Source organism: Cotesia typhae, unplaced genomic scaffold (assembly GCF_013202065.1).
Source record: "Cotesia typhae breed Kobodo isofemale line unplaced genomic scaffold, CoteBio_Ctyphae contig_69, whole genome shotgun sequence".
NCBI lineage: Eukaryota > Metazoa > Arthropoda > Insecta > Hymenoptera > Braconidae > Cotesia > Cotesia typhae.
In genome coordinates this window covers 272009-299395 of record NW_027423763.1, presented here as the reverse complement: position 1 = coordinate 299395, position 27387 = coordinate 272009, and the positions used below count along the sequence as shown (strand labels likewise).

The 27387-nt window shown below is 33.8% G+C and overlaps 2 protein-coding genes across 4 annotated transcripts; both read right to left on the bottom strand.

Annotated features, from left to right (window-relative positions):
* Positions 1-11711: 11711 nt before the first annotated feature.
* Drm (odd-skipped family member drumstick) lies at positions 11712-19497 on the bottom strand. Of its 2 annotated transcripts, XM_074251327.1 has the most exons (4): positions 19140-19497; positions 18495-19056; positions 16379-17058; positions 11712-14456 (listed from the first exon to the last, which is right to left on the bottom strand). In XM_074251327.1, exons 3-4 carry the CDS (start codon positions 16606-16608, stop codon positions 14381-14383), a joined length of 306 nt encoding a protein of 101 aa, XP_074107428.1. In that variant the 5' UTR covers positions 16609-17058; positions 18495-19056; positions 19140-19497; the 3' UTR covers positions 11712-14380. The 2 variants fall into 2 exon arrangements, with proteins under 2 accessions (XP_074107428.1, XP_074107429.1); XM_074251328.1 differs by having other exon boundaries at positions 11712-15156; positions 18495-19497.
* A 109-nt stretch (positions 19498-19606) lies between these two features.
* Positions 19607-22441, bottom strand: LOC141532786 (uncharacterized). 2 transcript variants are annotated; one of them, XR_012480132.1, is made up of 3 exons: positions 20771-22441; positions 20179-20641; positions 19607-20093 (listed from the first exon to the last, which is right to left on the bottom strand). XR_012480132.1 is itself a non-coding variant. In XM_074251285.1 (2 exons), the coding sequence occupies exons 1-2, from the start codon at positions 20919-20921 to the stop codon at positions 20457-20459; spliced, it is 336 nt and encodes a 111-aa protein (XP_074107386.1). In that variant the 5' UTR covers positions 20922-22441; the 3' UTR covers positions 19607-20456. The 2 variants fall into 2 exon arrangements, 1 of the variants encoding a protein (XP_074107386.1); XM_074251285.1 differs by having other exon boundaries at positions 19607-20641.
* Positions 22442-27387: the final 4946 nt, after the last annotated feature.

The window sequence follows — 27387 nt, the reverse complement described above, 5'->3', positions numbered from 1 at the left end:
TCTTGTCTTTTATTCATCTTTTAATTCAACTTTTTCCCGATAATTCTTTATTATTATTATTCTCTTCTCGTTTTTATGATGTTTTTGAATTTTCAATGACAATAATTGGCTAAAAACAAATAAATATTATTAATAAAGAAAATAATGCATACCTGAATTTTTTTTTCAGCAAAGAAGTGTAATATGTATGTAAATTGGAAAAATATAAAGTGCTTGTCAATAAAAAAATTTAAAAACTTAAATGAGAGCTCGAGGCATGCAATTTAGGATTTATTTTTTTATTTTTATTTATTATGTACATCAATCAATGAAAATGAAGAATAATATATTTAGCCTTGTTAAGTATTGATCTGTCATCTTTTTAAATAAAAATGATAATGTATTATTATTGTTATTGTTATTGTATACAACAAAAGAATTGATAGAATTAGAAATAATGTGATGAATTGTAAACTGGATTTACGCAGCATGATCCGAGTAATTTTATAAAATTTACCATACCAACGAAAAATAATAAGAATAAAAATAAATACAAGATATCTGTCGAGCAATCCTTTATTCCCTCAATCCCAGGAAATAGTCAATAATTATATAGATGAGAGACGATCGGCCTGAACAGACCAAAGACCTATAAGAGAACTAACCAGAGAGCTAGGCCAAAAGAACAGTAATAGCCGCTCGATAAATCTCCGAAAAAAAAGCCACGGGAGATCACTATACTAATACATATAGACAATACTTTTAAATAGTTATTATTATTAAATTTATTTATAAAAATGAAAGTACTTAATTCAACGGCGGGCGTTTTTAGTTTAAAAGAGGATTTTTTTGTTATTTTATAGAGTGTAATCGGATAAGGTGGTCATTTTCGAAATTTTTATGTTTTTCGTTTTTTCGCTTATCGGCCTTCCATAGTGACCTCCAGCTCCAGCTCCAGCTCCAGCTCCAGCTCCAGCTCCAGCTCCAGCTCCGGCAATACGGGACGCCGTGACTTCCTGGGTGAACTTTACGACAATGTAATCGGAGACACGAGAAGTTGCCGGTTTTGCATCACGCTCTAACTCGTTCGCGAATAACAAGCTGGCTTGTATTTTATAACCATCCTTAACACGTATATTTATAGATTTTTTGTTGCTTTATACTGCATTGAAGTCTACATTGTCTCGAGATATGTGTACATTCGGGCTGGGAGGCAAGTATAAACTTGATAAATTTTATGTGGATTTGATATTTAAATTTTTATTGCTGATAAATCACTTGGGTTTTATATCAATTTTCATTTGTCATTATTATGGAAATTTGTCTATCTCAATAATTTATTATTTATGCTAATTTTGTTACGTTTTTTATAAACTAATATCATTTTCTTTGTCGTGACAAAAATTAAAACATTCAATTTTATTAAAATACACGATAAAATTTTTTGCATAAATTTCAATAAAAATGTGAAGAAATTTTTAAATCCACCACAAAATAATTTTCATTTAAAAAATTATGATTTCCAATTGTGCTATCCATTAATAAATTTTATTTTTAGGAAATTAATTTCTATTTTATTTTCGTGGTAAAAAATTAACAAAAATCCTCTAGATAAATTATATTTTATAAAAGCTTCAGTAATGATACTTAATTACTCAATCTACCGCTCTGCAAGTGAAAACTCTAAGCGATTTGTCGCCACCTATCGTTTGCCAATATAACTATGTTTATTAATTAAATCAAAAAAAATTTTTTGGCGGGAATTAAATCAATTGAAAATTTTATTGTTAATTAAATATTGAATTATTTTATAAAAATATTTTTTAGGTAAAATTAGTCCATTTAAAAATTCTAAAATAATTCATTATAAATATAAATGAAGGAGTTAAAAAAAATGAATAAATCATAAAATGAACATCCTAATTTTCAAATTATCAAAATGTGAATTTTTCATTTTTAATTTATTAAAATTCTATATATTTACCGTTTTTAATAATAAATAAAAAATAATTATAATTCATTATAAGAAATTTAAAATTATAATAACTTGACAAAAGTATAACCTTAAAAGAAATAAATGCTCGTGGGAATTCAAAAAAAGGAGTATATAAGTAGCATCAGAAGCAGAATAAGAAGCAGAAGCAGCAGGTTTCTATGAAGTCTAATTATTAGGTGACCCAACGAAACAAAAACACGCCCGTTAAACACGGCGTTATTTTAAAATGATATAGCTTTAGGTAAAGTCATAACCCCGTGATGGCTCTGATGCCCGAGTGATTACGGACCGTTTCACAAAATTTTAATTGGATGCTGTAGCTCAGTATATATATTATATATAAGTCCCAAAAATAAATTCCGTTGTTACGGCGGCTGTAAAATTGTAACTCTAAAAAATATATTATTTTGACGTCGTTTCTCAGAGTAGAGCATCTGTACAAAATTATCGTAGACGGAGTAGGGGAGAAGGCCCCTTAACCCTCTCCCTTCCCCTTCTCTCCGCCCCATCAGGCTCCGCGGACTTTATGACAGACCGACTAAATGTTTAAGACTCTTACCAAAAAAAAATAATAACAATAATAATAGTAATAATAAAAGGCACGAGCTGACGAGAAGGTGAGATCGATGACTTACCTCGAGACGTCAATTACATCTGTCAGGTGGGACTTGTTTTGGGCCTTACCAATAAAAATAATTTTATCATTTTTTTTCGTATAATTTTTCACTGTTTTATTTCTCATAAATACTTTTGCCTTTTTTTTTTTTTTTTTTTTTTTTTTTCAAGCCTATGAATCCATGGAAGTAGACACGGCCTGATTTTTTCGTAAGGCCCAAAAAGGCCTACCATATAATTGTTACATTATTAAATAGCATTTAGCCGGCATATGAGAGCGTCATCCGAGAAACAAAGTATCGTTTTCTAAATACAGTATCGTTGGCATTTTTTTGGGCCCACCTTAATTGCCGGGTCCCTTAGGTTATAAATATATATGGATATATAGATATATGGATCCCGAAATTGAGTTAAATATCTAGGAAAAGCAACATTTAATAGACATCTAGACAAAAACTAAGTTATCGGAGGATCAGATCGAATATATATATATTTTTAGGGCACTGAGGTGAGAGGCGTTGAGCGTTACTAACTCTTGATGAATATTACAAGCGTCAGGTGACACATTCAATATGGCTGATTCTTTACATTTTAGGCCTTATAAAAAGGAATAATAACAAAGATAAATATTTTTGAACAGTTATCTTTTTTATTATACTATTTTTTTAATTGGGCCTTATGTGAATTTTGGGACTTATAATAGTTTTTGTAGAGAGAGCTTTTGAAATCTCGATATACGAAATTAAATTTTGGTAACTTTTGGGCATTACTAATGGGGTCTTATATCAAATATGGGCCTTATTTTTTCCTTTATAGTATTTTCAGATACATAAAAATAAAATATAATGCAAAAAATTTTTTCAGCTCGATGATTAACTCGGATCAAATTTTTAATTCAATTTGGGCCTTATTTTCATTTTTGGGCCTTATTTCGATTTTTGGGTCTTATTTTTCTCTTTTTGTCTAAAAGTTAGAATTTCACCTCAGAAAATTTTTAACTTAACACAACACTAAGGCCCCATTCTATTTATCCAAATTGGATTATTCAAAAAAAATATTTAACAAATATAAGTAAATACACGAAAGATAGAAAGATAGAAAGAAGCAGAACTCTTAAAAACACATAAATTAGAGGCAAACGGCCGACGCTCGCATCGTTAAATTATGGATCGCTGACGTGGCGCTCTGGGGCCCACTCGGGTTTTATACGCATACACAAATATAAATATATAAAACATATCTATCCCCTCTATGCTCTACACATTATACACTATTCAAATACACTCACCGTCTTTTAATCCATTGTCAACGCATTTTATCATTTATTAATCCTCAAACAAATTAAATTAAATAAAACTAAATATTTATCTTTGAAAAAAATATTTTATCTATCAACACCAATACCAATACTAATATTTATAGAACTTGACAATTACTCAGCAATTAGCCACTATCAAAATTTTATCGAGCCAATAAACGCAACGACCACATAACAAACCACAACAAAATATATTTTTTATCTAAAATTTAAAGTGTAATAAATTTGTTATTAATTTAATGGGCGATTATTTTTTTATCGGTGATTAACAAAATAATTATAACAAATAAACCATTAAATAAATTTAATCTACCAGAAATTTATTGCCGACTGATAAGAAACAAAAATAACTGTCTACTTTTCACACGTCTTTACAGCTCCTCGATTACTTTTATATAAGAAACCCATGAATGCAGATGCACTACAAGGTATAACATCAACCGCAGCACCTACTGTACCGTATTATCTCTAACTTAAAATAATCTTAAAGACACTGAATTTTATTGCCAAGAGTTTGCGTCCACGGTGGTCTGATATCATCCTTTTTCAATTTATAAATTTATATACATATACATATACCTATATGTGTAGACATACAAATCAATAAATATTTTATATTATTAAAATTCTCTAGTTATCAAGGTCGCAACCTCCTGCAGCGAATTATAACTCGCGGATTAATAAAAATTTTTATTTATTCCTGGTTAAATGAATAAAACATTTTTAGGTCGTGTTATTACTTAATCAAAGTATTCACTTTAAATTCTTTCAATCAGATGAAGTCAATATAATTACATTATATTGTAAGAAAAAAAATAAGGCCCAAAAATTTTGATAAGGCCCAAAATCTATAATTTTTTAAATGCTTTATATATATATATATATATATATATATATATATATATATATATATATATATATATATATATATATATATATATATATAAAATATCAACATAATTACAAAAATAATGAACAAAAAATTTATAGGGCCCAAAAGGCCCTGACTAAATCATTTTGAGGTGCCACACAAAGAATCGACATAATAAAGAGGAAACATGAAATGAAAAATTTCTGATAAGACCCAAAAAATTTTATAAGGCCCAAATTTATTTTCGAGATCCTAAATTTCATTTTTCTTGTAAATTAAATTTAAGATTAACTACAAAAAGTTATTTTATAAGGTTTAAAATTTATTTCATAAGGCCCAAAATTTCAATTTTTTTTAGTTACCAAATTTAAAGCCATTAAAAACCTCAAAGTATGATTGAAAAATAATTTTTTAACATCAAAAAATTTAAATTCCGTTTAACCGTTCAATTTCAAGCATTTCAAAACCATAGACCAATAATTTAAAAAAATAAGTCCCAAAATTTTGACTATACGGCCTCGAGGAATAGACTATTTTCATCCGTAAAATTTGCCTGGCAAAAAATCCTCCCCACCCAAATCGGGACTAATAAACCTTGAAAAAAAAAAAAAAATTAGCAAGACATTTTTAAAAGAATAACTGAAGTGAAAAAAGAAATACGAAAATGTGAAAGCAAAAAAAATCCGCACAGCTGGGCTCGATCTCTCCTTTTCTTCGTTCGTGTTATATGTCCAGCTCGTTGCTTACTACGTTGGATATTGTTAGCTGGTGTGGTTGAGTCTCGTTGGTCGCGACCACACGCGTCGACAAGTAGATAAACTGATTGAATTATGGGCCTGGGCCTTTCTCTTCTTAACTATTTACATTTAATGTCCTGTGTCGCCCTCTCAGCCTTGTTACTTGTCCTCGTGCCGCACTAGTGTCTAAAAAGGGGTTGCCTGAGCGGGGCATTTCCAAATCAGGGATAGATTGTCAACTTGAACCTCTAATTCGAATAATTTCAGATTGACCTTACTTAACTTGACCAATCGTGAATCTAAAATCGTCAATATCACACAAAGCGAATTCTAAAGCAGACTCGAGTGATTGATTTATGGTTGAAGGAAAATGGCGATTCCTATATTCCCTAGGCGTCTGTAAATTTAGCATCAGCATCCGGCATGCATCACACCTCGAAAAATAAATAACCCGTGTTTACTAGCGTTGTTGATGTTAGTTTATACGATGCATAAAAAGATGAATCAATAGAGTAAATAAAATTTACCATATATACACATAATATTATGAGGATGTATAAATTATCGATTTAAGTGTTGCTTCTCATCGGCCATCGGCATACGAAAAGAGGTTACTACTCTTGGTTAACAAAATAGGCCTTTGTTTGTCCTCATTGACTGCATCAACAATTCTGGATCCCATGGAATCCAAGATCTTGATGTTGTACTACGATCATAATCATGATGATGCTGCTGATGATGAGGATGATGATGAAGAAGCCACTGATTAATGAACCAACAAGTCTGTCTTTAAATTTTCCATCATAAACCAGTGAGATACCCCAGGATATTTATTATCATACACATAATCGAATATGAATCGCCAATCGATGATGCCATTCGTATTTAAACTGTGTGAGTGGACACCCCGCGAAGAACTTGAAAGTCTGACACGTCCTATAACAAATGACTGTTTTATGTCGAGGAGAAAATGAAGGGAACATGACTTGGAGGATTTTTCGGTGTACTCCTGTCTTCTCTTTGTGTCTCTGCCTGAATTCATATGAAGAGTTCCAACTGGCTGCAGTGTGTAACGCACCAACCAACCAACCAACCAACGTAATAAAATACCATTTGGAAGAAATATGTTCAGAACTATTATTCCCATCAGCTGCTGCTTAATACCAATACCAGCAAAGGTGTTTGCCTGTCAGGGTCAGAAATGGTGTTCAGGCAAAACCAGCTGTTGAGATAACAGGACATGGTTACGCCAATAGTCTTTAGTCAGAGATTGCTTCGGGAAAGAATTTGATTGATGGAAAAGCTGATTCTGGTTTATCAAAGATCCAGAAGCAGAAGCACTTGGCATATGACGAGGGTGACAAGCCGGTACGACAAGAGACTGACACCTGTCGTCAGTTGTAGCCGCCTCCTTGACACCTGGTTTGTCTACATCGTGTAGGTGTTGTACAACAAAAACAGCATCCAGCCAGTAAACAGCATCACACCCACATTCTCCGATGACATGACACGATCACAAGACTGATAAATAGCTTGGTACAGCCTCTAATCCACCTACGGAATAATCTCACTCGTTAACTGGCATCATTTGTTGAACATCCGATTTGGTAAGACACCATTTTAGTCGAGGTTCGTAAACGATTTGACTCCTCTGTTGAAGCAAATCATGATCGGTGATCTTCTAGCTAACCAAGTCCAGGATATCGACATTGACATCGACATCGACATTGTTATTAACAATTCCAATCGCCGCTCATTCTCGTCGAATCTAAACGATAAGAGAGTGTACTGGGAATAAAGATCGATAAAATAGCGGACGTGTGTGACTAAATCTTGTCATCATCAATCATTGTCCAGAGGTTTTGACTTGAGTGATCGTGATGCGAATCGCTTATACCTGATCGAATCTTGTGATAACTGATGCCCCCCACTACTAGCCCACTGTCGGTGGCTACTAATCAATTCGCTTGTGGAATTTTATTTCCAAGGTCAGGAAAGACACTGCAGCCAAAGGGATGGATTCACAAATTGAAAAAAAAAAAATCGTTGGCAATCTAACGGATCTCGAGCAATTGGTTCGGGGCAATTTAAACTAGCCCCAGGTTACAGACTCATGAGTTTCTCGCGAAAGAAGTAAGCCTACGACCCCTGACCAATTGACTTCCGTGTATTAACATTACCGGGATACCCGGGGGAGGGCTTAGACAACTCCCATTATTTTCACACACGTTTCACTGGTAAGCATCCCACTTAAGTAGCTAGTTATTTTCAATAGCTTCCGAAATGATATTTCATCGGTGAATCCTTCGGCACGCAAACACGCGATCTTTCCACGGTTATATGCCGGTCACTGAAACACCGGAAGCTAAAATATATAGATATATATGGAAAAAAGAACAGTCTGCCACGGAATATACGAAAATATTTGGTACGGCCTTGACCAACGCCTCGAGCTAACTGCTCTTCACGCTATTCACTGGAAAAATGTCTGCCGGTTCTTTCACCAAAAAGGGTTAGGCCATTCCCATCCTGAAATAGACTTCCAGGCAAGCAATATTCTCAAGAAGATGCCACCAGCAATTTTAGATCGCAATGGCATATCCTGAGGATTGATAGTAGCTGATGTTGGATTGCACGGAGAAACACACTAATCAGATTTGCATAAGTGTATAATGTTAACTGCTCAGTAGCCGATCACGTAAGTGTGCCACGGCCGAGCCTGTTTTAAGACTCACGGCAAAGGTCGTAAGTGCAGGGTTAAACTTAATAGACTCTGTGACCTTTCGGCTTAGATTTTTATCGCCGGAAGGTGGAAAAATTGTTGGTTGGTTGTTGTCATTTAGCGAAATAACCCTCCGCTAATTTACATTAACTTGGTTAATGTGGAAGTGATGGAAGTGGTGGACATACTAAATGAAAATAAATAACCATTTTGACGTCTTAAAATTTAAAAAATGGTCAGCATCAGTGGCCGACTCGGTGGAGCCTTAAATGTCATCGGCGATGGTCCAACAAATAAATAATTGTTATTATCAAAGTGCTGGTGGCTTCAAACTCAATGGTGAGTCAGAAAATAAGAAATGGATATGGATATACGGATAAATGAGAAAGAAAAGGTATTACCGTGTTGATGTTGGTGGTGTTATGTGTTGGTCGGTAGAAAAGGCGGTTGCCGTATCGTAATTTATAGATTTAAGCAAATCACCGTAAACACAAGGCCTGCTCATGAGAATTAAATAAAGATACTATGTTGCGTTTTAGGGATTCGGAATAAGATAAAGGTTATTATTGCCTAAGAAACAACTTGGTTGGTTTTAAATTGCTCTAGAGGAATAGAAGTATATTTCGGAATATTGTATTATGCTAATACGGTGAACGGGAGGACCGCGAAATTGCAGAAGGCGTAACTATTCTTTGAGTGGGGAATAATCGCCGGTTATCCCTTTAATTAATCCTTTTGAGTGCCACCGGTTCTGGTCATCTTCTTGGAACTAGTTCAGACAAAGACAAAGCCAAAGATAAGTCATAAGTGAGCTTGGATAAAGAAAGGAAATTTTTTATTACTTAGTTTAAATGATTTTGACTTTTACGAATTCCAAATTTTATCGAATTAGCATATACACTGTGATGAGTATTTTTGATCGAAACGTTTATGCTTTTTATCCTTTTTTCAATAAAATTGTTCCAATAAATTAGTAAAAGTTTAGTTTGAGCATTTCCGCTAAAATTTCAAATTTTGGCGGGAAGTGCTCAACTAAATCTTCTGTTAAAAATTCTATGAAAATCAAATAAATCGTCTCACCCCAAAATATCTTAAAAAATGCCCAAACACATCTCCTTCCAAAAGCGGAACTCAAAATTCAAATTTTAAAAGGTTCTTCATGAAAATTGAATTTTGGCACACCCTAATGATTATATACTGTCAAAAATCAATTCTGTTTTTTTTTTTTTTTCAGGACTAGGTGTTGGGTTACCCACAACTACAAGCCTATGATGTCATAATTATTGGAGAGTTATAATACAACAAACTAATAGAAAAGAGAAAAATAACCAACGCCCACGCTTGGAGAACAGAAATGATCTAGAAGTGGATGATGGGAACCATAGCGCCTCCGTATTCACATATTGTGCCAACAATTAGGTGAAAGGCGCTCCTCGACCTTCTGCATCACCATCAGCATCAGCATCAGCATCAGCAGCCATCCACTATTTATAACTATATAGTGTTATAAAACGGGCTTCCAGTTATAAAGTTATACTGCAATCTGCAATGCGTTTCTCGGAGAGGGACAGCGATACCTAGTCGGAGATAGATAAAACAGCTGCATCATTTAATACCGATGCTCATTCTCATTTCTCTGCATGTTTATACGTTTGATCTGCACAGATACACACACACACACACACATACACACACATTAACACACACATGGTTAATATAAGCAAGTGAGGCGCGGGTGAGACCAGTCGAGCAAAACACACCTCGTGTTCGCCTCAAGCCACCAGACTAATCTACTGGCTTTGATCATCATCCACCGATCATCAGTAGTAACCTTTAGGACACCTTTTAAATCCCACCTTTTTCTTGTTTCGTAGGCTTACACTCAACCAGTTGAACATTTTTCATTCTTGTTACTGTAAATACTCACGCGATCTCGGTCTTTTTATTCCATCACTGCCAGTGAGGACTCAGGACTTCTGATGAATCCTCAGGTTGATCGAAATTATTTATTGACCCACTATCGAGTATTTAGTATTGCGTCTGATGCGTCAATCGGTTAAATATGTTACGCTAGACGAATATTTACTGGCTCGGTTAAATTAGGTAGTTAGTATTCAAGATGTAGTCAAGCGTGAACTGATCAACTCCTTCTTATTCCGGCACGGCGGCATTAGTATGTTGGATAGTGGATGCTAGATGCTAGATCCTAGATGCTAGTGAAAGCCAGTGGCAGTATTTACTATTAGCGGCTACGCTAACGATTCCCGGGTACTTTTTTACCTGCTATTAAGTTGTATCTAGTAAGTGGTATCTAGATGTAGATATGTGTACTTATGCATGGATCCTTGTTTATATTTGTGTCGATGTCGATGTCGATGTGAGGTGAGTATTAGTAACATCTTGCATATCTCTCATTTGAAGTTCAACAAATGCCCGAGGAGGTGAGAGTCCATGGGAAGCTCTCAGGTTGGACTTTAGCTGCACGAGTTTCTAGTTTCTATTTCGTTTATTAATATTTTTATTATCCTTTATGGATTACATAATTACGGGGTATTATGGACAAGTTGAGTGAAGTCGTTTTTGTTCGAGTAGCTAAGTGAGAATTGAAATTCTCTTCTTTGTAATGCTATTGCGTAGGATTTTACGATGCAAGAGCAAGAAAGTACATTGAAGACTTGGAAAGCTACCGGATGTTTATCTATCCGTATCGAGGTTTTCCACAAGCTAAGGGGGCATCCATTAATTACGTGAGCTATTTTTCAATCAGTTTAGACTCCTCCCTCCCTTAGGTGAGATTTAATGAGATTTGTCTGGACTTTAAATTAAAATTATTTTTATTATTCGGGAAAATAATAAACCATTCAAGTATACTATAGTTAATTTATTTAAATTAAATAAAATTCAAAGCAAAAAAAAACATGAACTAAATGATTTTAATTGGCGCTAAGAATTCAAATTTCGCGCATTCGCGCTCGCTTTAATTCTAACCAATAAGGAATCAGTAAGCACTATTTTGAGATTTTTAATAGAAACTAGCTTTAGTTCAATCATAAATTTTAGATTAAAGATGAAATTTATTTTAGCGGGAAAAATAAACATTCAAAATAATTTTTTTTTAAAGTCTGTAATATTTTATATTTTTTGAAGTTGATTTCTCTAGGAAAATTTATTTAAGCAAAGAAAATCTTTTTTTTTTTGAGAAAATTTAACTTCTTGCTCCAAAAAATTAAATATCTCGATAGAAGTAAATTTTCATTAATATTTTTATTGATTAACATGTCAAATGGGAAGCTCAAATAATATTAAATCTATAATAATAAAATTTAATGATAAAAAATGTGATAAATTCAAAATTAGTTAAAAATTTTTCAAATAATAAAATACTTAAAAAATAATATTATTTTTTAACTTACCGTCGGCTTAAAATAAACTTTAACTAACTTAAAATTGGTAAATAAATTAAAAAAAAAATATTTAAAAATTTTTCGATAAATTTATTGACAAAAAACCGAGCTTGCGGTTTAAATTAAGTATACATTTATAATTAATTAATTTTTTTATTTAAAATAAAACAAAAGCACCATTGCACGTCTTATTGATTTAAATGTATACATTGTTATAAATTATGTATATTTATAATAATATATATAAGACACGCAAGAATAATAATAATAATATTAATTAATAATTAATAATTAATAATAAAAATAATTATCACTCCTAGTACTAGGTACAATAGGGTGGTGGGTATAATACTTAGGCTTGTGGACAAAATTAAAAATAATAATTAATCAATAAAACTGGCAACGTTGCCTTGACTATCTATTTTGATATTTATAATTATAATAATAATAATAAAATAATATAATAATATTAAAAACACAATAAAGCTATTTACAAAGCGCGACTGCAGTCTCTTTTTGTTTAAAATAATTTTATAAATTTTATTTTTTATTTATAAATAAAATCATAATGCTGGCCCGAGGTGATAGTAAAGTTTAGGTATAATTGAAAAAAAAAAAAAAAATTAGGCTGAATTGCTATCCCTCGATAACTCGAGTTGCGACAACACTAATTATTTATAAACACATATAATATATGTAGTACGTATATTATCTAGGTAAATTTATCTTGCTAATGTTTAATATTGAAAAAAAAATATTAAATAGAAGACGTCTGACCTCGAATGACTTTTTCTACTTGCCAAATAAATGAATAGTAATACACCAAGCGGGTGATTTATTTTAAGTGGGCATATATAATTTTAAAATGAAAAACGAATTTAAATTCAAAAGGTAGGGTGCTGAAGGCTAATTGGAAGTGAGAGACGACAATGACCGAGTTCCCGCAAATTAAAATGCAATTAATCATTAGTGGCACTCGGAACGATCGATTACGAGTCGATGGATAAATGGACAGTATGTGAAATTGAATTGACAACGGGCTTGCTGTTTACCCGGTGGAAACTTAATCTATAGCACAGGTTACGTTCACTGATGTTATATATTACTTTGGGACCACCATGTTTACGTGACCACCCAAGGTCGCCTATTTTTGTATCATAGAACTTAGAAATGTCATCCGTCGTTTTTACAGTTACTGTTTTTAAGGCCCAAATAATTAATGGCCTTTTATATTTTAATTAATTGTTATTCGGCGACTCAGCTAAAATTTTAAACGTAGGCCCCAAAAATTTTATAGGGCCCAAATTTTTGGGCCTTATATATACAAAGTTATAGAATATGTTTATACGGGCCAATAAGTTTCATTAAAAAAAATTAATTTCACAAAAAATATTCTTAAAACATTTGGGCCCTATAATAAAATATGGGCCTCATGTAAAAATTGATTGCTAATTAATCTCCAATAAATAATTACTCATACTAGTAAATACGAAATTTGACCATAAGTCTCAAAAAAAAAATACCACAGGGCCCATAAAAATTGGGCCTTATTTGTACAGTCGGTTTAAAAATAATTTTTGAAAAACATTAAATCGTAATTAATATAAAAATTTGACACAAGCTTATGTTAACAATAAAAATTTGCGTGTTCGGTGCAATTAGAAAAAGATAAAATAAAACTATATGACCCAAAAAGTAGAAAACATTTTGGGCCTTATGTATAAATAAATAAGATATTTACAAAATAAAATAATTTGAATCCTTATCAATTGGTGAAGTATGTTGGAAGTTGAGGCCCAGTGATGAGGCCGAGAAGCTCGATGAGGGCCTTGTGTGTCGCCTGAGGCTTGGGCGTGGTCGACAGTAGCCGTTCATTGCTGCTACACTTTGGTAGCCTGTCCGGTGTACGGTCAGTTATTACGCATCCAATTTAAGACATCTGCCTGGAGGAGCCCGATAATATGAGGCCCCGTGTACTGGGCCCTTTTTTTCTCGTCGTCGTGATAATTGTTGTTATTGTTGTTGTTAATTTATGTCGTCCTTTTTAATATTATGGAATTGAGACCGGAATTAGGAGGAGGAAACCACTGATTTGGTTACTTCAGACCCAAATACCTGGGCCCAATTTTAAGTCCCAGTATTTACGACTACAATTACTGATATTTTTTGGCTATAAATTGTGATACTTAACCAGGTTAATGGCTAATAAAATCCAATATTTGGGCCTGATGCCTAACAATTAAGGCGGGAGGCCCAATTTTAATGTCTTGATACCCACTAATTAATTTGTATGTAATTTTAATTTTAATACCCGATTCAGAATATAAGACCCAAGTGGTCCCATAAGGCCCATTGTATTTTTTTAACGTAAAATCAAATTTTTTATCAAGATTTTAAATTAACGTATCCCAAAATTAAATTTTGGACATTAGACCCAATTTCAAAGGATAAGGCCCAATTTTCAAAATAAGGCCCAAAATAAAAATGGCTAAAAATAACCAAAAATAGTGATACAGGGTGTAAAAAAAAGATCAAGTGAAGTAAATGTAATCCAGTCTTCTTAGTCATCCTATCTTGTTGTCACATATCGTCTATGTCTGGCATCTCTTCTCGGGTTTCGCACTAGGTTGGGTATGATAGGGGTCAAGGATTGGATTGCAAATACAATAATCTACAAATAGTTATAAAAATAAAAAAAAAAAAAAAAGGTTCTAGAGGATCTTGGATCTGGATGGCGTCTAGTACCTAGAGTAGCCATTCGAATAGCCATTTGCGTAGCCGTTGGAGCCCTTGTAAGAAACGGAATGTATGCTCCTGGAACAGATTCACCGAAATAGAAAGGATGAGGATCTACTTTCGTCTCTATAATTTTTGAATAGAAGTCAGGAAAATAGTTTTTTCATAAAAGGATTGTCTTATTCGCTGCCGTGTGTTCTCTCTAGCATTATAATCCAGACTATATATGTTAAGCATGCATGTATATTTGATATTTTTTTTTTTTTTTTTTTTTATTCATTTTGGTGTTAGCAGCTGATTCTTAGTTATAAATAAAAAAGGAGCCATTGATTTAGTTCTTTTTGTTGTTTAATGTACTCTCAGTATGAGGAGAGTGTAGCATGCTGAGTTGACAGACAACAAACGGTCACGTTTCCTTAGAAGGTTTTCACTTTTACTTTGTCCTCCTTTTGTGTAGCGCGGGACGGGTTCAAAGCGGGCTTTTCGTTGGGTTTTTTTCTTAAAAACGTTTTTTAGTTACAGTTAGATTTATATTATTGTCTCTTTATAATATAATGGATTTTCCGTCTGACCAAAAACAATCTGGGAGTTTCAGTGAACGATTTTTTACTTCAGGAGGCGGCTTTGGAACAAGGAATTCTAAATTTTTTTTTTTTTTTTCCGGTGCAAGTGTTTTAATTTTTTTTTTTTGTTGTTGTTTGTCTATTATGTCTATTGTTTGTTTATCGTGTAATAAGGTGCAGGGGGTTTCAGAGCTCCCGCTCACCGCCACCCACATCTACAACAGAACAGAAAACAAGACCACCGCCGTTACAAATACAAGGTCTATTAGTTTAAGCCGCCTTAATAATTACAACCCCTCTGAACCCGATTGCGTTTATATTCTTATCAATTAATAAGATACCAGCGTAAGATGGACTTTTTTTTAATTTTTTAACCATTTTACCTTGGTACTACCCATCAATTCATTAGATGATTTATTTACTCACTAAATTATTTTAAAACTCATGCTTTAATCATTCCACAAGGCTATTTTTGACCATTGTCTTTGTTCTGGAGTAATAATAATTTACAATTATAATTGACGACATTGAGAAAAAAATTTTATGTTTCAAATTATTACTATTCTGTATTTTACTTGAATCGACAATTTAATTAAATCATTTTTCAATTCATTTAAATTAAAACTTTAAAAACCAAGAAAATTAATTAAATCAAAATTTAACTAAATTAAGTTTTTTTTTAAGAAAAAAAATTTTTTTTTGTAAAAGCAAATTAATGATATATTTTCTTAATTTCAGTAAAAAAAATTCTTTCACTTGCAAAGCAGTAGATCGAGTAATTAAGTACCATTCAAAAGTTATATTCAATAATATGGACACTTAATACTTGAAACTTTAAACATGTTTGATACTAAAGATTTATAAATTTTATTGTTAATTACTTTAAATAATATTAATTAAAGTGTTAGTCTCTTTATAAATTTAGACATCTAATTTTCAAACTGAAACAGTAAAATGCCAAATAAATAATTTTTTATTAAAGTAATATCAAGAATAATATTTTTGTTACTTGATAAATGTATTCTAACATAAATTAATTAAATGTTAGCAATTCTAATTACTAAATTAAAATTTAAAATATCCTTGCAAAAAATTACTTATACCATAAAACAATTCCCTGGTAATTAACGAAAAGTATTTTTTTTTCTCAGTGTAAGCACTTTTTATTTTCGAATCACTATAGAGCCACAAAGTAACATCCGTCGGAAGAAATATCACTTAGTCACCAATCCGACGGTGAAAAAAAAAAAAAAACAAAGACAATGGTCACCAATCACAAAAGTATCATCAGCAGACAAATAAAATTGTATTGAGCGAGAAGCGCTATCATATCACAGAGTAAAAGTAAATATATATATATATATATATATATATATATATATATATATATATATATATATATATATATATATATATTTGATAAAGAAGAAAAGATACCTGTGCTGTTTAAGGTTGTCCTGCCTCTTGAAGGACTTTCCGCAGACCTCGCAGGTGAAGGTCACGTCGTCCTTATGACTACGCTCGTGTATCATGAGGTTGTAGGGCTTAGTGAATCGCCGCTGGCAGTACTTGCAGACGAACTCGACGGTGCACTTGGCGCGCATCTTCTGCCGGCGGCCGAACTCCCTGCCGTGCCCCTCTGTCTCCATCGGCATTATCGCGAACATCCTTATAAATTCCCACCGCTCCCTCGGTTCTATAGACTCAATATACTCAGACTCTGGTGGCTCTCCTTCTCGTCTCGGCACAAATCGCGCCTCTCTCTCTCTCTCTCTCTCTCTCTCTCTCTCTGTTGCTCTCTGGATGAGTATGTAGTCTGTGTATGTAAGCGTGTATGTAGTCTTATTCACGCGAATATCCCTCTCTCCTTACGGCTGATATATCTCTAGTATGGTTGTCCTCTTCTCCCGTTAAGTAAACACCGTGTATGCCTCTCAGTTGTTGTAACAACCAAAGTGACTCCTTCTTATTCCCCGGCTGACTGTTAGCGACGTTTATTTTTAATCGTCTTGTCTTACACCTTGTTGTCCGAGTGATCTCACTCAGTGTTGTATACTCTACAGTAAGATTAAACAACTTCAAGGATCCAGTACAACCGAGACAACAATTGCTGCTACCTGGGAACATAACACAACACGTCAAGGATCAAGATCAATTGATCCAGACACATAACCTCAATTATCCGTGACACCGGTTTTATGTTCGAGATCCTTGTCAAATTGATATATTCATTTGTAAATACAAATACAAATACAAATACAAATACAAATAATAATAATAATAATAAGACCAACTTGTTATTTATGGTTTTAAGAATTATTCGGTTGGTAGCCAACACCGATTTTCGCGCGATTAGATTGCCGAAATTCCGAAACTAGATATGCGTACGATCGGTCACCAATAAAGCCATTTGGTCAACAAATTCCAACCGCAGGAGATAAGCCCGCCGTGCTCGGTAGAGACCGAACGAATAACACCTTCCTATCAGATGGGAAGCTGGAATTTTGACTGGTGACATTTTCATCGGTTGGTTCATGCGTGAAGACAAAGCTACTGCCGATTTTACACCAACCATTTATCACTGAATTCGGATAAAAAACTAACTCCTCTTCGACCACTACACCACTGTCATTTACATTTCGGAGGACCTTTTGCCATTAACATCAAGAGATTGAGTGTAAGTCTTAGTGGAAGATTTGTCAGAATAACGAACCATGCAACCAACAAATGAATTAAATATCTATCGACATTTACAATGATAATGGAGCATGAACCATCAAGTTATTACCAAGCATTACATCAAGTAAATCTTGATAGCGATACAAGCTCCAAGGAGTCGTAAGTGAATACAAATGAAGCAAAGGTCTTAAGTGTTGGAACATGAGTTTTGTAAGAAACAGAGACATATGAACACAAACGATCACTGGGCGTCGTCCATTGGATAATCTAAAGCACGGACTCTAATTGGACAGCTGGTGTTACGCAGGCGCCACCGGATTGTGACTACTGCGGTCTACATAGACTTGGAGGTAAACCGTAACCGTGATACTCATTCGTACGTTGGTGTGTTATTCACCAACGGAGTGCGTGCATAAACGTGAAATACGTATAAGAAGGGAGAGATGAAAGCAAAGCAAAGAGCGTGAGGAACTCGCGTAGCCAACCAAACAACGGCTACTGTGCACCGCCCTAACGCTAAAACCGTGCTACCGGTTTTAGGCTGCTGACTGCTACCGTACCAAGACCAACCGCTGTAGCCGCGGGGACCACACCCTCCCCACCCCAGGACACGCGAGCTGATTATGATACTCGAAGGGCCCAATCGTGATACTGGTCCCAGCAAACTTCCATTTGGATACACATCAAGCGATGGTGCTTTGTTGGATGATGGATTCCCGAATGAGAAAATCAAGTTTGACTAATCAACCGACCGGGACGGTTGAGAATTATTATCACTTTATAGTTTGTCACTGAGAAATTAGCGGTGTTTACGGAATTATTGAACTTTTGAATTGCGGAATGAAATGAAATAATTAATAAAAAGGACACTTACCTTGGTAGAATGAATTAGTCCAAGTGGTGAAGCAGTGTTGGTGTATCCAGGTTGGTTTGATGGTGACTGATGATCACAGTTGAGGTGTTAAATCCAGTGGATAACGTGAGTGGTGAAAAGAGTGTTCTCAGAGACAACACAGGCTGATGTGTTAGTGAGTACAGGTAGGTAGATAGGCAGTAGTAGGTAGTAGGTAGGTCTGGACCGTTTGGTTGCGCGGAGTAGACTGAACGAACCTTCGACCAGGTCTGTCGAGTCCGGTTGCTTTAGCTTCTCTGGCTGCTGCTGCTTATGCTGCTGGGTTCCACACAGCACGCTGAGTAGGCACAGCGTCGGTACTTGGTAGCCCGAATATAGTAGACACCCGAAGACAGTAGACCGTTCCCGCGGTGTGTAGTAACGCGCAGCACCAACAGAGACTCACCGGGCTTGATGGGGCTTCCTCTACGTCCTCGTTCCAAAGTCAGTGGTGGTACATGCCAGCCAGTAGTGTGTACAATAAACAAGATAAAGGAAGGAAGAGCACCGTGAGAAGAGGTGAGAGGGAAGAGACAACAGCTAACTACAAAGAAACTGAGAGAGAGACCTTCAGGGAAGGAGGGACCAAGGGGTACCTCCCTACCGAACTCGGGCGACTCCTCATACCTTTCTCTCCTCTGTTTCCCAGCGCTCTTTTTATTATAGACTACTTTCTCGCTCGGGCAGTTTGCCGCCCTCACCATTGCCACCAAAAAGAGACGGTAAATGATCCCGGGTCCGCCAGTCCCTGTCAGTCGCGGTGGCGGTGGTGGCCCCACGCTAGTAGTTGTAGGCAGTAGTGGTGATGGTGATGGTGATGCTGATGGTGTGTGAACCTGAGGAAGTAGTAGCGCTTTTTTATCCCAACTGTATACGGGTCCTCGAATAGCAGCTTGGTTACTCACAAATCCATCCGGATACTTGACTTCTTGATATAGCTGCTTCCATAAGCATAAGCATAAGCATAAGCACAAGCATAAGCATAAGCGGGGACTTATTCACATTCTTATTCTGCAAAACACTCAGAATAAGGACCCCCCCCCCCCACCCACCCGATCATGTGTCTAAGCCCTTAGGTACCGCCCCCTGTCGTGCGAATCTCAGGCCTAACATCCCTCACTCACCCACTGGTACTCTATCCTTCTCCTGGATATTTCTCTGGTCAGATTATACCTCTGCCGTGTGTATACTAGGAGATCTTTGTGGTGTGCAGTCAAAAGGATCAAGAGAATTTACCCCCCGTGGGGGCGGTAGCATCTCGGCGCCTTATTTACATGCTGAGGTAGCTCAGCAAGCACTTGAACGTCTCTGAAAATATTTTGGAAATATTTAAAAAAACCTTTTAAGATTTTTGTTCTTTTGGTGTCGCCGAACCACCGATAGGTGGATCGACTCTATTGTCCTGTAGGCAACGGATAACCGCTGGATGACCAACCAAGATCAACCAAGTCAACGACTGGTTTTGACGGTTGGCCAGCTTTAATAGTGTCATTTTGGTAAATCTTGAGCAGTTACAGCCAGTAATGTTGATTACTGTGATTGATGCTTCTCACGAATTACTTTGATGTAGGAGTCTGCCTGCTAAAAAATCCAGCAAAAAACAGTATATAGATGTATAGGCATAGATATAGATATAGATATTGGTTGTAAGCCAGTGGATTATTACAAGGCAAGAGGAAAAGAGAAAGGCGAAGAAGATAGCGTAGAAGAAGTGCGGGGGCTGGTATACAGCAATGACTGTGTTGCCGCAAGGGTTCCCAGGGCACGTGGGAAATGCACAGTAGTCCCAACAGAGGCCCCACCACTCTTCTGGTCATCGTGGACAGCATCAACAACCCGTTGTTCCCGTGTACCCATGTATCCCCTCTCTATCTTTCGATATCCAGCCCCGCGTCATCCAGGTGAAACACCAAAAGAAGGGGAGAGGTTAGCCACGCCTCCAGATCAGGTAGCGCTCTTGGTGATTGGTCCGCTGGGGTATTCACGATTGCCTCCTACCTGAACGCTAGAAGGAGTACGTACTCTGCTATTGAGCGTTTTGCGTCTCGATCGGAATCCCGATACGTGGTAGTGGACAGGATCCAGGATCACGTGGACCAGATCCCAGCGATGATGATATTCGAAGGTTCCTGGAGTAGAAAAGTAGCATAATTCTGGTACGCTTCATCTTGATCATGATGATGATGATGATGATGATTCCTTATTGGAAATGTGTCCAATGATGATGATGATGATGAAGGTTTTTAGAATAAGCGAACCGTTGGTTACCCTGCCGTTGAATTGGTACCCCCTTTGCCGGTCCCAGGTCGCTGGTCGATGGGCAGTATCTTGACTCTGGACTGAACGACGTGACCACGACGTTTCGTGTAATGAAGCTTGTCTGGATGTATGTAGATGGAGAGAACTCATATCGCCTGAGGCGGCTTCTGCCTTCTGCGGGACTGTTGGGACTAAATCCTTAGGCTTGGGACTGAATTTTCGTCACGGCCTCCCTCAATCCTTCACTCGGCGCACTCGCCTGTGTTATTCAGATCTTCAATTCTTTCTCATCTCTTATTCTTCATCTTATGGCTATAGTCTTAGCAGGAACCTCCCGCGATTTATTTCTCGGGTGTGGGATAAAAATGCGGTTTCCCTACTCGCGATCCCCGATCCCGGCATCAACGTACACCTAAGGATGTGATACCGGTAAGGCTAAGGCGCATCGTGAAATAAGACTCTTAGGTCTCTCAATCTGGCCAATTTATTCCGCGTGAGAAACTTTGATCTCGCGGTCGTCATTCGTCGCCGGTGGTTATTGGTCCTGATGCCTATATACCCTGATGTGGCTCTATACCCGTCCTCGTTAACGTCCTTAAATTATTCCTTGGTACTATATTATTATTATAATAACAATAACAGTAATGATGGTACTTATTATTATATTGTATATTTATAGATTAGTTTGATGTTTGATGGGATGACTAAAAATTATATTATTGATTTACTTTGGCGCCCAACACTTAGGTGTCATCAAGTTTACGACAAAAGCGCCGCCATAAAAAAAGTGTTAAACAAACGGGGCTATATATTATATCTTTTGGATGAGTTTAATGTTAACTACAATAAGATGTTATTGTGGATAAAGAAACACAGATAAATTGGTTTTTTGAAGTGACGAATTAACACACATGAACATTTACGCCCACATTTTTAATTTTAACAATAAACATAATACGGTGTGACACATTCACTAACTATTTTTTAGGTTTTTTAACCGCATGAGCACAAAGGATCCAAAATACCAGAGTATTAATACATATGTGTGAGTATGTGTGTGTTTATATAAATAAAAGGTGAAAATGACAATAAAACAGATAATTTTGTTATGATGGGCTATAGAGCATATAGACTACGGTGATCAGAGGTGCCGCCATGTTTGCTGGACGGCGATAATACAAGGTGTCCCAGGAAACGGAAACTCACGGAAACAAAGCTGTCAGTAAATAGAGAATGTATGTGTGATGGCAAATAGTGAGTGAGCGCCTATCAATGACAAATATTGTCACATACTGTAAAAAAAAAAAAAAAAAAAAAAACCTTTTTCGGTTCTTTTTCGTCGCCCTCACAAATATCTTTTTTTATGGAGCCTTATTCTGGTTTTAAGTGTCAGTCTTTGCCAAAAAATACTCTTTTATAGCGCATTCCAGGCGTAATTTATTTACTCAGTAATGCGTATATTTATAATCCTTGGATGTTTTAGGAATATCGTTAAACTGGAGAATTCGATAGAGAATAGAGGAAAAAATTGGTTTTTAGAAAAGCATGACTCGGGAGATTTAAGACTTAGATACTCTTGAATGAAAATTGATGAATGAGAAATGAAAAGAGTCGAGCTAAAGTCTTGAAGGCGATAGATTTTTTGTCTTTTTATGGGATTCTTTGGAAATTTTTTTAAAAATGATCCTTTACTCAGAAAATGACCATTATGGAGAAGAATTATATCTCTCTAGATCTAAATCAATAAAATTTTTTAATTTTTTAGTATACTTTAAGGATAAAGTAGTTAAAGTTTTAATAGTTTTTTTTTTTTTATAAAATATTCTATTTTTTAATAAATAGATAAAAATTTTTAGCTTCATTTTGTCGATAAATAAAATGCTAATTTTTTGCGCAAATTAAAAAAAAAATAAATTTTATAAAATAAGCCCGCTCTAAAAATAATAATCCTGTAGCCAGTAATTAAGTTTTCTTTATTACTACAGTAGCCTTACAACAGCTTTAATAATTTTTCTTAAAAAGTGTTAACCTACCCAACACACAACACACAACACACAATCTCAGGTACTGCTGCAACAGAAGGGTACAAAGGTGTTTGGGTTTTAAAAAGTACAAACAAAGAAGTGTTATGTCATGCACTCAAGGGATTAACAAACGGAAAATCTTTTTCAATGTTTTCTTTTTTTTTTTCGTCAAAAATTGCATGAGATGAAAATTTTAAAACAAGAAAATTGATAAAATAAACAAATAAAATATTTAAAAAAGAAAAAAAAGCTTACTTTGTGAAAAACTAAATTTAAAAAGTGACTTTTTAAGAACTTGAGTTTATTAAAGTTTTTTTAAAAAAATTAATTCAGCTTTTTTTTGAAAAAATTAAAAATTTTTTTTTTACACTTCATTATTATTATTTTTTATCTGTGTCGATTTTAAGGAGCTCTCAGTATCGTGAAAAATTTTTGTTTCATCCATATGAAGTAAAAAAAAAATGACAAAAAAATTTTTTTTTCAAATTTAAAAATTTTAAACACAATTTTAAAAATTTCACAAAATTTAGAAAAAAAATCAAACTTTCATGTGAAGAAAAGAAAAGAAAAATTTTAAATGTCAGTTATTGAGAAATTTTCAATTTTTTCAAAAATCCTCAAAAAAACTGCATAATTTTTTTTTTTTTAAAAACTAGATAAAAAATTAACATTTTCAAATTTTTTTTAATTTAGAAAGAATTATAAAAATTTCGATAGCTTTTTTGCCTTTAAAAATTGGAAAAAATTTTGTCTTTTATATTTTTGAAAAAAAATTTTTTTTCTTTTTTTAAATGAAAAATGAAAAATTAAAAAAAAAATAATTAAATAATTACCAAAAATAAATTTACAGAGAAAAATTTTGAAATACATTTTTAACTAAGTTAAAAAAAAATTTTTTTTTTTAATTTGAAAAAATTACAAGAGACACGTGAAATAAATAAAAAAATGAAAAAAAATTCAGGACACTCGAAAGGGCTACGTAGAAAATAAAAAAAAAAAATCTATCAATTGTTTCGATTTTTGTGTCGAAAAAAAGAAAAACAAATAAATTAGTAAAATAAAAGGTTGATTAGATCAAGCATGGACATGGTTATAGATATGAGGTAAAAAAGGTATATGAATAGATAAGAGTGTCTGAAGACTGCCTATAAAGCTTTGGCTCTAAGGATCCGAGAAGACGAACTGAGGGAAGAAAGAACCGCTTATGGTGGTCGCAATAAAGTTAGTGTCTCGAGAAAGATCTCTTATATGTTGCGGGCGGAGCATATAAAATGTACTGATGTATATATCCACCATCCGGCATACATATATTTATAAATATATACAATATACATATATGCAAGATCTAAAGGTGCGGCTTAACAATTTGACCCCGGCAATTATGTTAAACTCCTAATTTTCTTGCGACGACTCTGCTGGTGATGAAAAAAAATAAAAATTTATGGATAAATTTATTCATTATTTAAAAGTCTGTGTGTTATTTAGTGGGTCTAAATTTTGCAATTTAAAATGTTATTATTAACATACTTAAAATTACGATTAAAATGTACATTTTTAATTGGTATCGTAAAGAAATAAAAATAGTTTGTGAATAGTCAAATTATAATAACTTTTAAAAATAGCAGCCAATTATAGATGATGTTTTTAGTTACCGAGGAGATAAATTAAAATGATGGATTGAAATAAAGGATGATGATTGTGGTGAAAAGATGAGTTTAAATGGTAAAGTTGTACAAGGCATGATGGCATACCAGGAGGAAGAACGAGAATAATGATATTCCTGGGTCTAGAAGAGTAAGGGATTTAAACTAAGCGACTCTTCGTCTAAGATCCTCTTTCATATTGTTATTATCGTATATAGTGTCTTTTTAATATACAGACGCAAACATTCGAGAATTTATGTTGACATGAATATAAAGAGAAGTACTTGTGTAATGTGTGTTTGTGTATTCTTTGATGTCGCCGCAGTGCAAAAAGTTATCATTGTCGTTATCGGGAATTTTTACCAGCTGGGGTTACAACAGAGTATTGATTTTCCTTTTTTTTTTTCATACATCATTTTTTTGACGGACAGCTAAGAATTACAGAAAAAATTAGAAATTTTTTTATTTTAAATTAAATTAGAATTCAAATTTGCGCGCGCAAGCGCGCGCCTGAATTTAGAGTTTGCATATATTTTCATGCTTATGATATATTTGACCAATCACGTTACGAATAGTTTGCTTGCATGATATATTTTCATATTTTTCATTTAAATTATAAGAGTGGATTTTTTTTAATTAATTTTAAACTCATTACGATTTATTTTTAAATTAAATCAAGTATTCTTCGTAAAAATTTATGACATTAAAATTAGCTGTCACTTGACCATACTTTAATTTTTTTAAACAAATAAATTTTTTAAAAATTGCATTTTTAATTTTTTTTCAGTTTCTACATTTCAATTTTTTTTTTCCTAATTTTTTTGCAATAATTTATTTGTCACCTAAATTATTTAAAATATGCTAAATTATCGAAAAAAACATTAAAAAAATTTTTTTTTCCTGTCGTTATCATTGAGACAAATGAAACAATGAACAATTGAATATAGTTCTAAAATCTTATGTAAGATGAGTGGAATAGTGACGAAAAATAAAAGCGTAGACTGTTGGGCATCGGCTAATAGTTTTAAAGATATTACTATGTATTAAGTGGTACGTTGTGTCTGAATGAACCGTGAAATGATCTGATGAATGAGGGGCTTTTGACGCGTTTCCTGACTCCTTTTTCCTCGCCAGCGGCCAACTTTAGTTTCTACATCAATGAGTATAATCTTCCATCCACCATCCACCGAGTTTTTACCTCAAAGGGCCCTGGATCATTGCCCTAAAAACAACAGATCTTTTTGTTTCGCAATCGACAAGCTACCGTTTATTTACTCAAGAAAATTTTAGTCACGGTGATTCTTAATTTTCTCAAATGGTTTATTTTATTTTAGTGAAACACAAACCGGTCATTTTTCGGGGATGGAGATACTATTTTTTCTAAGGAATAATTTTTTTTAGCGGTCAATAAATCTGCGGTAATAGATCGAAAAAATAAAATAAAAATCTAAAAAAGTCTACAATTTTACTTTTGACTAAAATTTTTTCCGTCCAGTTTTTGTTGTATTTTTATAATATAAAACTTCAGATTTTAAGTTTAATAGAAAATGAAATGTGCAGAAATGCAAAAAAAAAATTTTATCCGCCTTTATGGCTCCTGAGACCTACCTCGGATGCCATAAGGGCGTATAATAAAAATTCTATTTTTTTTCTAAGTCCAAAAAAATTTTTGGTTTGAAAAAAATTTTTTTTTGCATTTCTACACATTTCATAAAAAAATACGTCAATTTCTAAAAAAAAAAATTTTTTATACGCCGTTATGGCTCCCGGGGTCCACCTCGGATGCCATAAGAGCGTATAAAAATTTTTTTTTCGGGAATCAACGTATTTTTGTATGAAAAGTGAAGAAATGCAAAAAAAAATTTCTCAAAAATAAAAATTTTTTTTTGGGCTTAGAAAAAAAAATAGAAGTTTTATTATACGTTCTTATGATGGTTCCTGGTTGCCATAAGGGCTTATAATTTTTATACCGTCCATTTCTAGATCGTCAGGCCAAAATAAATAAAAAAACTCGAATTTTTTTAGTGTAAAAAAATGAATTTTTTTTTTAGCCCAGTCTATTTAATATTCATCATACATGAATTACATATGACATAATTCTACCCGATTTTTGTCGGCTGAAGAAAAAGGATGAATAAATGATTTATTAAGCAAAAATAGTAGATCAATATTTTCTTATCTGAGAGATAAACATAAATGTCGATTGAATTTTATTACAATTGAGCAATAAAAAAAAAAAAATTATAAAATAAGATTGAGAAATGAGTAATTGTAGTGTACATACACATTTATTTATTTTTAAGCCAATAATATTGTGCGTCAAGTTAATAACTTCTACCCGTATAATCGCTTATATGTTTCAAGGATAAGTCATTGCGATAATAATCCAACAATGGCGTTTTATTATCGTCATAATAACAACGTTAAATATTCATCACTGTTGTTATTGTTATTGTTGTTAAATACACACATTTTCAACAACAACCTGTTTAGAGGATTTTAATTGGTTCATTAAATTAGCGACTAATTAAAGGCTGCAGTGTTTTTATTACACCTGTTGCGAAACGTTGAATTGAGCAGCACGTTCGGGTTAAATTATATAGGAAGAGACACTAAAGTTATGTAACAAAGAAAACTTTAAACCGGCGGCGGTTTTTTTTTTTTATCGATAGTTTGATGAATTGGACGTGGTATTGTGTCAAAATAATTGGGTAATTGTAAAGCTGTAACCAGAGTTTAATTTAACGAGTTTGGTGATGGTGACAATAACACGCCTATGTTTATCCTACGTTTGAGTTATGCCGAAATTTATTTTCTTTGTCTTTTTTAAGAGATGCCGCAGTTGAACTAACTTATCGTAGTTTGATTTGTGTGTTTGTGAGGAAGTGTTTTTTTTTTTATTTTTTTTTTTTTTTTTTTTTTATGTCACGTAATGCTTTGAGCAAACTT

Bases quoted from the DNA above. Each gene is read 5' to 3' on its own strand.
- Drm (XM_074251327.1), bottom strand. From the start codon at position 16,608: ATGTTCGCGATAATGCCGATGGAGACAGAGGGGCACGGCAGGGAGTTC. The intron at 14,457-16,378 runs GTATCTTTTCTT...AATCTGTTCCAG, and splicing joins GACAACCTTAAACAGCACAG to GAGCATACATTCCGTTTCTT.
- LOC141532786 (XM_074251285.1), bottom strand. From the start codon at position 20,921: ATGAGTTCTCTCCATCTACATACATCCAGACAAGCTTCATTACACGAA. The intron at 20,642-20,770 runs GTTCGCTTATTC...TTTCTACTCCAG, and splicing joins CAACGGCAGGGTAACCAACG to GAACCTTCGAATATCATCAT.